At 36.1% G+C, this 12862-nt stretch overlaps 1 protein-coding gene across 1 annotated transcript; it reads right to left on the reverse strand.

Annotated features, from left to right (window-relative positions):
- Positions 1-10492: 10492 nt before the first annotated feature.
- LOC113232534 (2-aminoethanethiol dioxygenase) lies at positions 10493-11881 on the reverse strand. The gene has a single exon (XM_026467293.1). It carries the CDS (start codon positions 11864-11866, stop codon positions 11099-11101), a length of 768 nt encoding a protein of 255 aa, XP_026323078.1. The 5' UTR covers positions 11867-11881; the 3' UTR covers positions 10493-11098.
- Positions 11882-12862: the final 981 nt, after the last annotated feature.

Raw genomic sequence — 12862 nt, forward strand, 5'->3', positions numbered from 1 at the left:
TACTATTTGTTCTACCAAATCCCAGAGTTTCTGAAAACTTTTTGATAACACATATAGGTACTGTGTCAAACAGTACATGTTCGATTACATAAATACCTTTACAAAAATCATATATTGTTTTGACATGAGAAAGTATTTCATTCTTATCTAAAAATGGAGTAGGTAACCGGTTCATCGTGCACATTGATTGTCTTGCAAATATATATGCGATATGTAATGTTATCATTGATAACGTTATTTACTGTAACAATTGTGTAAAAAAATTTTACTTTGTTTTTACATCAAACACCTTTCTTTTAGAATTTTGCAATACACGGGCCAGCACTGTTTTGGCCAGGCGTTTCGCTATTAAATAATTATACCAGGAACCTGGGCTCAAGCTTCCATGTACTTTGAGTACCAGAATAACTAAAATTAGAAATGGTTTCATAACCAGTGGGGGTCTACCTACTCCAGTTCTATCCGATAGCCGCCCGAAACAACTGTCAAATAAGTATACCTACTCGACCTAATTGTAAGACGCATATTGCGAATGAAGCGACATACTTAACATTGTTTTTTGATTTGGTTGAGTATTACTTATTTGACAGTAATTGTATCAAATATCTAGAAAAACCTGTGTGTCATGGATACATACACACACATACACACGTAGATAACTACAAATTTCACCTAAACTCGACGCGGTAGTCGAACGTGGGTCCCACATGGTAACCGTGCGGCCACGGAGACAGTATTTCGTCGGGGATAGTGCAAATCCGCGTCCGTTCAGCTACGGGGTCATAGGAAACACAACACTTAAAAAACGGATAGAAAAAAACAATTGAGTGATATGGACAAAAAGGTTTTTTAAAGAATAACCATTGCTGATTTTCAGTGTTCACCGGTAGCTAGCTAGCTGTTCGCTTGCTGCACCAAGCTATTATATCACACGGTTAATACAATAGTGTATTAACTAAAAAAGTGCATTTTCTCAGAAACGATGAAAAACGAATTACTTTCACTTCCCGTGAAAGATCATTAAAATTTATGTATTTATTACAGACACTTAAACAAATTTCTACTTGCCAAATATATTTAAAAATAAAATGGCAAAAAATATTTCACATTTTTTAATAAGGACTATTTTGGCCTGAACTAGATCACATAAAGTGTGATTCATTACGACTGAAGTCGATATCTTTTAATTATTTCTTACAATATTCTAACGCCGGTGGTATTGACGTGTTGAGATTGAGAATCATTCAGTGAATTTTACGTTCAGTGACGATATAATATTGAATTTCACATATTTTGAGTTACAACACTATTGTACTCCTAGTGATAACCCACCTTAAGTAATAACTAGTACGTAATAAGTTAAAATTTAATGTCTGTCCGTGTAAATTTATATTTTTTTTAAATATATAATAACCCAAAATTTAAAATTTTGTCCTGCTAGGAGTTTTAATTGGGACTAGTTGTTACTCTGTTTTTGTACAGACAGGAGCCATTGCTTACATCGTTTTTAACAACGTCGTTTAAAACACTACCTACTCATCACGCTTGACACCTTGGACTTTGAACTGTTATTTTAACAAGATGCACAGAGTTGTATGTTACGTGTTCTTGAACGATACATCATTTATCAAAATTTAGCACGTACCTACTTATTATCTTCATCTGTAAACGTAACGTAAATACGGGAAGTATAAGAAAGTGTAAGTGATATTTTGTATTGAATAAAAGCTGATAATAATAATATGATAAAATAAAAAAATACGAAAAAAATTACCGAACAACCAAAGCTGCTTTCTCTATAAACTGAGAGGCCGAGCCTGAACAGCACTACGCTGACGCTCAGCCCTTTTAACCGACTTCAACAAAAGAGGAGGTTCTCAAATCGACTGTATTTTTTTTGTATGTATATTACGCGATAACTCATCTGTGAACCGATTTTGATGATTCTCCTCTCCTCTCCTTCTTTTTTTCAAGTCGGTTACCAAATACAGATTTAAAATAACTCAGATAGCACAATAAAAAAATCTTAAAAGATTAGTTTTGGTAAATTTATTACAAGGTGTAAAAAGTCATGGAACATGGGAGTGTTTGTCTCTGATGTTAGCAAATATAGGTTGTTAGTATTTTACACAAATACAGGGGATATACCAAAGGAGCCTCCCAGCAAGACGTACCATTCCTTTCCTATAAGTCTGGCGTACTCTTGGCAACAATCGGAAAGTATCTTACGCTGATTGGCAAATTCTTTCAATACGATGGCAAGCATTATAGTGTACCTATGCCGTCGCTACGATAAGTATTTTAATAACCATATGTGAAGGGGCTCGGATCGTTATAAGGAGGCAGTGGACTTCGTTCCTTCCGTTCTGGAGAATTTACCCATAAAACCATTGACTTACAATTATATGGACGTCGGGTCCGCGCTAAAAAGTGTCCGAACTTATAGGGCGTTAAAATCGTATACAGAGCGTCATTCACGCTTTAGTCTTCGTTTGTTCGACTGACAGCGATGCAAGCAAAATTAGACAGTACTGCGATGACATTACAATTTAAATTCAACGTTTTAGCTTTTCCATATTCCTTTACATGTCACTACGTTTAAATACGTTGACTTGGGACATTTTTTTCGTGGTTTTTGTATTAGACCCGTCGTCCATTTATTTCGTCGTACACACCGAGCCCGCCGCCACCGACCCGGCGACACAGCCCGGGGCGGGTTGTTGTCGGTGGCCTTATTTCTAATCTAATCCTACGACATGATTATAGAAACAAGGCCGCAGACACCAACCCGCCTGTGTCGCCGGGCTCGGTGTGTAGAAAGCTTACTGTTTTGTAAAAATTCGTGAAACAAAAGTTGTTGTTTTTAAGTTAGGTGAAATTACAGGCACATGGGACTTGTCAACTTATATCTCAGGGTGATGGGCGCAGTGGCAGGGCCTCAGATCTTTACGATTTAAAGCTCTGACTGGCACTGCAACTGTTATGGACAGGCGTGTAGCTTACCATCAGCCTCACGACTTGTTTGTCCCGTCACTTAAGTGACGTTACATTTACCAGTAACAAATTTTTAAGTTTTTGTTACATTTTTTAGTTATGCCTTGCGCGTGCTGTCATTAATAAAAATAATTTTGGTAGTTTGTGCTTTCTTTTACTACCGCACAGAGTTATCACCATTTATTTAAATAGGTATTTTTATTATCGTACGAAAGTAATATCCGATGATTTATTACAAAGTCACAGTAAAATACCTAATCCTGCGCGGTTTGAGTTATATTAGTTTATATATAAAAAAATATATACAAATGATTGTTAGAGAATATTTGCATTTCAAAGTTATGACAAAAATGGCGACGATGAGGAGTGGGACAATTTGGCTTGGGGAACTAAACAATTTTATTAAGATGAAGTTGTTTATTACAGTCAGTAAAATGATCAATTTAAATATTGTCCAAAATAATGCAATACAGCCTGGATGTACGGGAGCATGAAAAACTAAATTATGTAAACAAATATATTTTTTTATTAACAAAACAATATTTTAAGTCTGAAACGAAACTAAATTCTAATACAAAAATTCCTTAATACAAGTACTGAATAAAATAGTATTCAAAAAGGAACACTTTTTAGAAAATACAGAGATCACGAGTTCTTTACACGATATAAATTTTTGTGATAAAAATGGCATACGTGTGCGAGATAAACAATGCCAGTAATATACGTTCAATACTTTGGAATGTTACAATTTTTTTTTAATATTGATAGCGAAGTGATTATTCCAAATTAATTCTCAATTCAAAATGTTTATTTTGCCTTAGAGCTAACACGCTACAGTAGCAACACTTCTTTTGTCGCAGCATCTACTCTTGTGATTTTAGTATTATGGAGTCACCATTGTTGGGTCGAGCTGGTCAGAAAAATCTTTACGTCCATGTAAATAAGGGCGAAAAAGTCGTTACGTGGATCGCTTTAGTTCGGATCGCCGACGCGAAACGCACGGCAGCCCGGCTTAAAATGATCCCGTGTCGTCAAGTGTGGTGACTCTTTATGTCAACAAGCGTTTTCCTGCTCTTTTTTTGAAATTTCATTTATCAAATAAATTTAATGTTATTTTTAATAATCTGGTTGGTTATTACCAGGCAGGCAGTCGGTGGCATCAAGTTAGTGTTTATTATTTATTGAGCATTATCAGCTTAACAACAAAGATAACAAAGAATCAAAACATTAAGTAATTTGTTGAGTATAATGACGTTATTACTACCATGATTATATTTTGTGAAAATACTCAACTAGTTTGTTATTATTATTGATACAAAGATCGAAGAAACACAAAGAGAAATTCCTTGAATCTGACTGGACTCCTAACAGCGTCTGTTGCCTGACCATGACTAAGGAATTTTTCTTTCTGTTTGTTTTATACAAAGTATCAATAATGATAAACTAACTTAAATAAAAACTAAATCGTGTCACACCTGGTTAATTAAAAACTGACATTTTATCGGTTAATAAAATAAATAAAAAACACTCCTTGAGGCGTTGCAAAGCCGTATTCACTTTGCAGCTCTATTATATATGGTATAGTAATTGTTTGGAAGAAAAAGAAAAAACTTCACAGCATATGGCTGCTTACAAATTTCATAGAAGACAATAATATACAATTTGATTCGTAATAGAGTTACATTATCCAAGAACTTGTTGAAAAGGTCAACTTGCATATGTAAGTGATCTTTGCAATTCAAGTAAGTAAGACGACATTAAAGTTTATTCATAATATAGAAGCGGCATCATTAAACACGAAGTTTTAGGAATAAATACGAGACACACACATTAACTACATAGCCCGTAGAGTTAATATTAAAACTATTCTATTGCACAATTCCATGAAAAATAATTATTTTGATAAGTATGTGGACATTTCTACATCTCTATTAGAGAAAAGAGCAACATTATTGTTAATATATAATTCTTATTAATTTTGGTACAAGAATACCTGTTATGTACCTACATATATACGTGATACACATCACTACCTTTGTTGAACATTTTACAATATCTGTGACATTACAATAAATACCCTTAGGTTTGGGACACATAATCTCTTACAAATTTAATGGACGTAATGTACAACTTTGACGAAAATTTATTATTCACATTGCAACACAGGAATAAAGGTGTGAGTCGAACTATTTAAATAACATTTTTTGTTTATTTTTTTGATTATAAAAAGATAACAAATAATTAAGAAACTCAAAACGTAACATACTTAAACAGAAAATTAATTCGTGTAAAAACTGTAATTATAAAAACACGCCTTTTTGTTTTTTCTAAAATAGTAACAAAATTTTTTGTCCTTCGGGACACGCTAAGACGTCTTTTTAATTGAGTGTGCGCGTTAAAAAAAAAACATATTAGCCATACTGCCTGATCTTGGTTTTAATTTTTCTTCAATAATATAATTTTCAGGTATTCTTTTGCCGGAAATCGTTAAGTCTTTACAGTGGCCATTTTGAAACACCTTTTCTAAATAACATTTTCCGTCGAAATTATAATTTACTTCCAGTCGTTCGGTTTTTTTTTGCCAAAAAATGGATACGCCATATTTGTACTACGTACGGTCAGCACAAACTTATTAGAGATGCCTACGCATACAGTCAGCTATCCTATATCTTGTTAGTATGGCATTTTAGAGCGTGTCTCTACGCGTATTTCTGATACTTGCATACAAGTTTCAGGTATCACTGAAGTTGGTAAATAAAACTTATTTTCGAGTCGAAAATATTTAAATTTAGCACATAACTTTTATATCATCAGCCTTTATTATGTTGTAGTTTAATAATAAAATTACGTTAAGGAAGCGCGACGTCGTACTTGTATGCAAGTTACAAACAAGTAAATTATGCATAAGTGTGCGTGATCAAGTTATGTAGGCAACTTTTAAATGTAAAACGGTAAGTAGTTGAATAAAAAATTCAAAAAGTGTAAGATGAACTTGAAAAGGTGCTTATTATACTCATTGTAGAATTTTGTTCAAGTTACGGCAAAAGATAGTGAAATAATTCACCAACTTGGTATTTGTCTAACAAATTTGTACTTAATAGAAAGTCCAATTTTCATTGTGTTTTAAAAAGTTGTTCAAATTTGAGCATAAAATAAAGACCTCAAGTTTTATTTCATCTTCAATGTGAATACTGGGCATACTACCCGGGCTTCCGGCTGTACAAAGACTAGTGCCTAGTAGTAAGACGTATAAGTATTACATACATTAATTTACACTAGAGATGAAACGGATATCCGATAACTATCCGGTATCCGGCCTATTTTTACTATCCGGCCGGATATCGGATAATAGAACAATATCCGGCCGGATGCTAGATGTTCAAAACTGAGAAGAATTCATATTCATTTCTTGTCCGTGGTCCTACTGCAGAACCACGGACAAAAAATATTGCCCTTGGTACTACTAGTAAGACTACTCAGCAGGACCACGGGCAAAGAATGGGCCAGATACCGGATAATGTAACAATATCCGGGCGTATACCGGACGTTGAAAACTGAGAAAAATTCGGAATCAGTACGCCAAATAAATTGATTTATTGATTAAAGATGACAGTAATAGGGGAAACTGCAAATGTAGGATGGTTGACAATCTGTTTATTACTTATAAGTGAAAGAACTATAAAGTTAGATAATGTTTAGTGTAAATTTAGCACTCAAATTTCAATAAAGGCAAATTATAATCGATGAAGACCGGTTTTTCTACATTAAGTCGTTAAAGTCCAGAGACCAGCTTCAGAGGACAATTTTTCACTATAAACTCTTGAAAATTTTGTTAAATTTTAAGTACAACTTGTTATTGCCAGACGACCAAATGAAAGAATCGCGATCACGGTCGATTTGAACCATCTTCAAATACAATGGCTTAGAATTAGTTAGATCACAAACAAATTAATGAAATCAAATTGAAACAAAATAATGTCAAGTGCTAGGCTAGGCTAGGTACTTATAACAACTAGTAATTTTATTAATACAGCCGAAGGATGATGTAATTGCTTTTTCCTTCTCGACTGCGAAAAAATCGCATTGGGCACAACAAACAAACAACACTGATATTAAAACATTGCCAACTTTGCGCTTTCTTCTTCACTGTTCACATTTTACTATTAGGTGTTTGTGTTATCGAATAAATTAATCGTTTTTACAAAAACCTAGCGACCACGACAAATCAAATCGTCAATGTCAAAGTGCAATCATTCACTAATCAATCAATCAAGGTGATGCGCGTTGTACATCCGGCGGCCGGATATCCGGTATCCGGCCAAATCACTATCCGTTTCATTTCTAATTTACACATATAAACACTTTGGCATAATATATAGCCTATAACCAGCCTTATTAATAAGATATATTAATATTATATTTGTCAACAAAAAAAACGTAGCTGTGACAACATTAACTTTAAAGTTAAAATATAGTAAATAATAATAAAGTAAAAGAGAACAAAAATAATAAATAGCTTCGAGAATAGGCACACATTGAGCAAGCAAGCTAGTGTAACCGCATGGTCTAGTTCACGCCTAATGGGCGTCGACTCTTAAACAAAACACTCGAAAGTGGGTGGGCTTCAAGTATGCTCTGTACAATAAAAAATAATATTTTAAGGAAAAATAAAACACTGCGCACTGTAGTCGCACTACACATTTTAACTTTTCGTAGTTGTATACTATAAGGTACAAATAAAGCTTAATTTTAAATGTTTTATTTTGAACAATGTCATACAGGTAGCAGAATTCACCTTAGCTGTCAATTTTCTGGCAAGTAGACAGTCAACCTTGCTGGTAGTACACTTTTCTGTCTAGTTTGAGTAAATGAGCACCAATTTGCCATTGTTCACTGCCACCTCATCTCAACTTCGAAGATATCTTACCAATATAATATAATACTAACATATATTAAACAGATAAATAATGAATGGCGAAAAAGTTCATATTGTCCGCGAAAGTGCAATTTCGCTTACAAAAAGCTTCTTTTTTTGGGGAAAAGATAGTGGTAGTCCCTTTGTCATGCAACCAACTAGCGTGTATACCAGAGGCTGTCGGGGTGCTCCCAGAAGCATCACGTCAATTACGCTGCCACCTCCACCGCCGCCCGCGCAGGTTTCTGCGCCCAGAGATGAAGGCTCGTCCCTCTCTGACTCCAGATTGCATAGAGCTAGTGCCAGAATGTGACCTCTCTCATCCGTTCCATGAAATGGACACATTGAATTGACAGATGACTGTGAGATGGGGCTTGCAAAATTCGAAATCGCGGGCTCACGCCATGTGTTGCGGAAGATGACTCTTCCTTTAAACAAAAAGACAGTAACCCGACGACTACGCATCTTTCCGCTATGCGCCGGAAACATGGGAAATATGACCTTCTCCATATTCAGATCTAGTCATGGAATCACCATTCTTGACTCTATGATGCAGAGATTTAGCGACGTGGGTGTGGAAAAATATATGTCTGAATGCTCGCTAATAACTGATTTGACAAAGAAAATAAGAGGTGAGACTGCAGTCAGGCAGCGTTGGATGCCTTCATTCGCGCCTGCATTTCATGAGATTGATGTCGTCATGAACAGATGTATCGATGACGTGCTTCGAAACAGTCATTTTGAGATTACTAGTTCTCTATACCATCCCAAGTCCATGGCTCAATGGTTTGCCATGCTGTTAGTCGAAAAGACCAGAAGAGGGATAGTCAACGGGCTAGGACTTAGAACACCACTGTATTGCATTACATGGTGCGCTCGCCTGATCCTAGATCAGGAATACGACAAGTTGTTATTGTGCGTCGGCATTATTAAAACGTGGATATTGCACAACATGTGTCAAGATTGCGTATACAAGAGCTTGCGCGAGCAAAGAGAAGATTATGCATTCGACTACGTGTTTAACATTGCGGATTCATTTAGCCGCTGCATACGCCTTCCAGACGCTCGCACTCGCCTCGGAGTCATGCCCTGTGAGTCAGGAGCTTCACCAGATGTCATCAATCAAAATGGATTCATGCGCTCCTTTGGGGTGCACTCATTTCTAATGTCGCCCTACGCCAACACCTCTATCATGGTAGAGATACAAACTTTGGAAAACGCGCCGTTCAAGAAATTTCAAATGACTGGGAGACAGACGACCTCTCTCCTCATAGTCATGGACATGCACGCACGAGTATTACGCGCTACGAATTGGTCACAAGGAATGACAGTATTCGCAGCATGCCTAGCAGAGCGTCGCGTACAAGACGGAGCTTCGATGGTTTCGGTGCTCTCCCAGATCCTGCAGGATCTGATCGCCATTCGTGCGAGGTCCTCTGAAATGCAGACAACCATAGCCCATTTAACTAGTCTTCTCTTCTGTGGTAGACTCAACGGTGAGCTATTGCAATCGTACCAAGATTATGTCCGAACCAATACAGACGGCTCTGCTCACAGTTTCATAGTGAAATACTATTTCCTCAGAGCACCGTCTCCTGATATACAGCACCATTCCGAGGTCATGTTCAGTCGCTTTGAGCGTTCCAGTCCCTCTCAACGCGCACCTCTCTTTCAATACAAAGAATCAGCCATTCACAGACCCTATCTATATGAGTTGCTGAACGAAGATGTCGATCTTGCAGAACATTGGGGCATTGACATTCCCGAAAATTCCTTGACCACCGAGTTAATTCTTCTTCAAGGCGCTGAGTTTCATTCCCAGAGCGCCGTAGAGACGAAGAACAGAGAGAAGACCCTGGTCCTTCACGTGTCGTGCGCTTGCAGGGGCTACATCCCGATGAGATTGATGCTCTCCGAGAAATTAACAATGCTTTCGAAATTCATGAAGGAACGTCCTTTGAGAATCCAGATGCATCCAATTATACCGAATATCGTTCAATGCAAGACGAAATTGTCACGACGTACGAGGAAACGTCTTTCGTCGTCGAGCATGATGATAGCGATAGCATATCACACGATGATCCCTTGGATGAGACCGTTGTCCCATCAAACCTTGATTGTGACATGATGTAGTTTGCGTTTTGCGTACTTCATCTCAAACAATCAATATCTGACTATATCCCACTTGGAGCACACCACCAGGATTGTGCGAATATAGAGACTACTACGACAAGCTGAGCTTTCAGATAAGTGCCAAAAAAATTGTGGTATCAGTAGTGCTAATTTCCACCAAACATGAGTATATAACTGCTACGACTTGTAAATATCACCTATTAATAATAAAAACCACTGAGTCGCAGTGGTTCTTCTCTTCATTCACAATTACTATGTTTGATAAACTATGGCCTCAAACTTCAGCTTTTTATTTGTATTCATATTTAAAGAAAAAGGACACCTTTATTCTAGTCTAACTAGAGTTTAGTACTCACATCCTAATAAAATTAATAAATTACATTCTTAAATTAGGATAATGTCCTTAAAATGTAAAGTAATACATAAAGAGGAAGAATACAAAAGTGTAAAATAAAATAAGCAAATTTTAAGGAAAATTTGAGTACAGCCTTTTATCTCATGATGAGTTTAAAAATGGACTTACTAATTTGAAAACAGAACAAGAAAATTAAAAAAATTGGACATTTACCACTGAAAAATAAGTGGTTATGGATCCATATAGCACAATTCCATTTGGATTATCTAAGAAATTTGATCTCTACTTAGTCGCAGGTATTAAATGGAAAAATCTGTTGTAGTTGCAGCTTACCTTTTCATATCCTGGACTTCTTATAATATCCACCTTTTACCACTAGCAGATAATTTAACTTGTTTAAGTCAACAGATTTGTTATACTTTTAAAATTTTGAGCCAAAAATATCCTTCTAGAATAATGTGGCCTCAAAACTAACTTAATGGTAACTAGTACGTAACTTGAGGTGGTTTATAATGATAAGTATAATATCACTGTCCTACTATGGACAAAATAATTTGCACTAAATCTTTTTCCATTCTGAAAACAGATTAGACAGGTGCAGGCAGATTAATAATTTATACAGCCAAGAGTTTAAATTCACGATTTAAAATAAATTAATTTCATTCAACTCAGTAATTCAATAAAACGTCTAATAATGGTTCTTAAGCCAGCTGCGGACCTAAATATGGTGCTTGGTCACAAAAAAAACACTCTGGCACGTCAGTTTCTTCCATTTCAACTAGATTAGTGCTTATTTCATTTATTACTCTATAGTAGCGGCATCTCCGTGGACCAATACCTTGTAGCAGCGTGTCGTACGGTGGTGATAGAATGTCAAAAAATGCTGCCGGTGTATCTAGAGCCTGAATTTCATGGTAGTTTGAAACTGTTGGTGTCAAGATACAAGTGGAAGTGGTATCTCGGCATAATTTGCTAGTTGTTATTTCGGCAAATAGCTTTCTACGCTTGTGTTGACCTTGCGCCAGGCGTTTGGCCTCGATCTTAGCCCGAGTCGCAGCGTCGACAGCTTTCATCAGTTCTTTCACAGGATATTCCGTGTAACTTGTAATGTGGACCGCGCCTGATATCACTTTTAACAGGCCATGCATATGCGGGTGGTCGTGCAACGGCATTTTAAAGCCGGGTCTAAGTACGAATATACTCATGTTAATACTAGTGTTTTGGAATACTTCTATGTACGTACATGGCGCTTTGTTTGGCTTATTCCATACCAACATCTTTACAGTTTTATCGAAGCCTAAGTCTGCAGATTTCAGCGAATCCATCATAAACTTCAGTTTGTTCAAGTTGACTGAAAGATCGTTTTTGAATCTGTCATCGAACGTGTGGAGAGCGTGTCGGTATGTGGACACAATAGGCGGTATATTGACCAGTTCCATCGTAGACTTTGTTTCATTTCGTTTATCCATATGATATATGCCTGCACTAACACACAAGAATTTTTTTTTCTTCAATAAAGTCGGAAATAATCGGCGCGATAACAAAGCACAATTGTCAAGAAACGTCATTTTTGCTTTTCTAAGACGATTTTCTTGCACAGTTATCAGAGCTAATATGAATAAATCGCTGAATGATCTAAGAACTTTATCTTCTGCTCTAACGTCGTAATTAGCGCAAAAGAATAGAAAATAAACGTACATACAGCGCTCTCTAGTATTGAGTAGTAAAACTATTTTATCGTTACTGCCATCTGTTAATAAACCTAGCAACTATCTAGAGTGAATACGCACTAGATGGTTCGTGTACCAGATTATAGATAACGCTGTACGTTATCATTATAAATACCAGAGTAAAATAGATTGCGCCATTAAAACCTTAGTCATCATTTTGTAACTGTGTGTAGTAGGATTGGATTTAAAAAAAAATAGGAATAAGCAAACTTTAATGTTCATGAAATGTTTTCATATTAAAATGTTACTGAAATACATTTAGTTCTCCGGCGACACGTCACTAACGCACTAGTGAGTAATACGATCCTCGCCGACTAATTGCACGAGTTAAATAAATGTGAGCACAGCTTCTTCTGAGGAATGGCGCAATGATAGCTTTCACAGCTAATGCACTACCATTGACGTCATAATGAGAGTACCTACAGTGTACCACACTAATTTTAATCAAGCAGTAATTTATAGTTTATATATCTACAGCATCACATATTATCTATATATACATATGTATATCTAACCATTGGTATGTATACTTATTAGGTTATTATGAACTAGTAAGGGTGGGTAGTAGTTATATCAAATTTGATTTTGCTTAGGCCAAAGGCTGTACAAAAACTTCAGGAAAATTAAAAGCTTTTAATTAAGTAGACACGTGTAATCATATCAAAAAGAACTATTTTTACAGCATCCTCCCAGCCTCGTTTGATGAACATCAAATTTTACGAGAAGTGAACGGAA

Source organism: Hyposmocoma kahamanoa, unplaced genomic scaffold, assembly GCF_003589595.1.
Source record: "Hyposmocoma kahamanoa isolate Upper Pololo Valley unplaced genomic scaffold, ASM358959v1 76, whole genome shotgun sequence".
NCBI classification, from domain to species: Eukaryota; Metazoa; Arthropoda; class Insecta; order Lepidoptera; family Cosmopterigidae; genus Hyposmocoma; species Hyposmocoma kahamanoa.

Excerpts from the sequence above, each read along its gene's own strand:
- LOC113232534 (XM_026467293.1), bottom strand. The coding sequence starts at position 11,866 with ATGGATAAACGAAATGAAACAAAGTCTACGATGGAACTGGTCAATATA.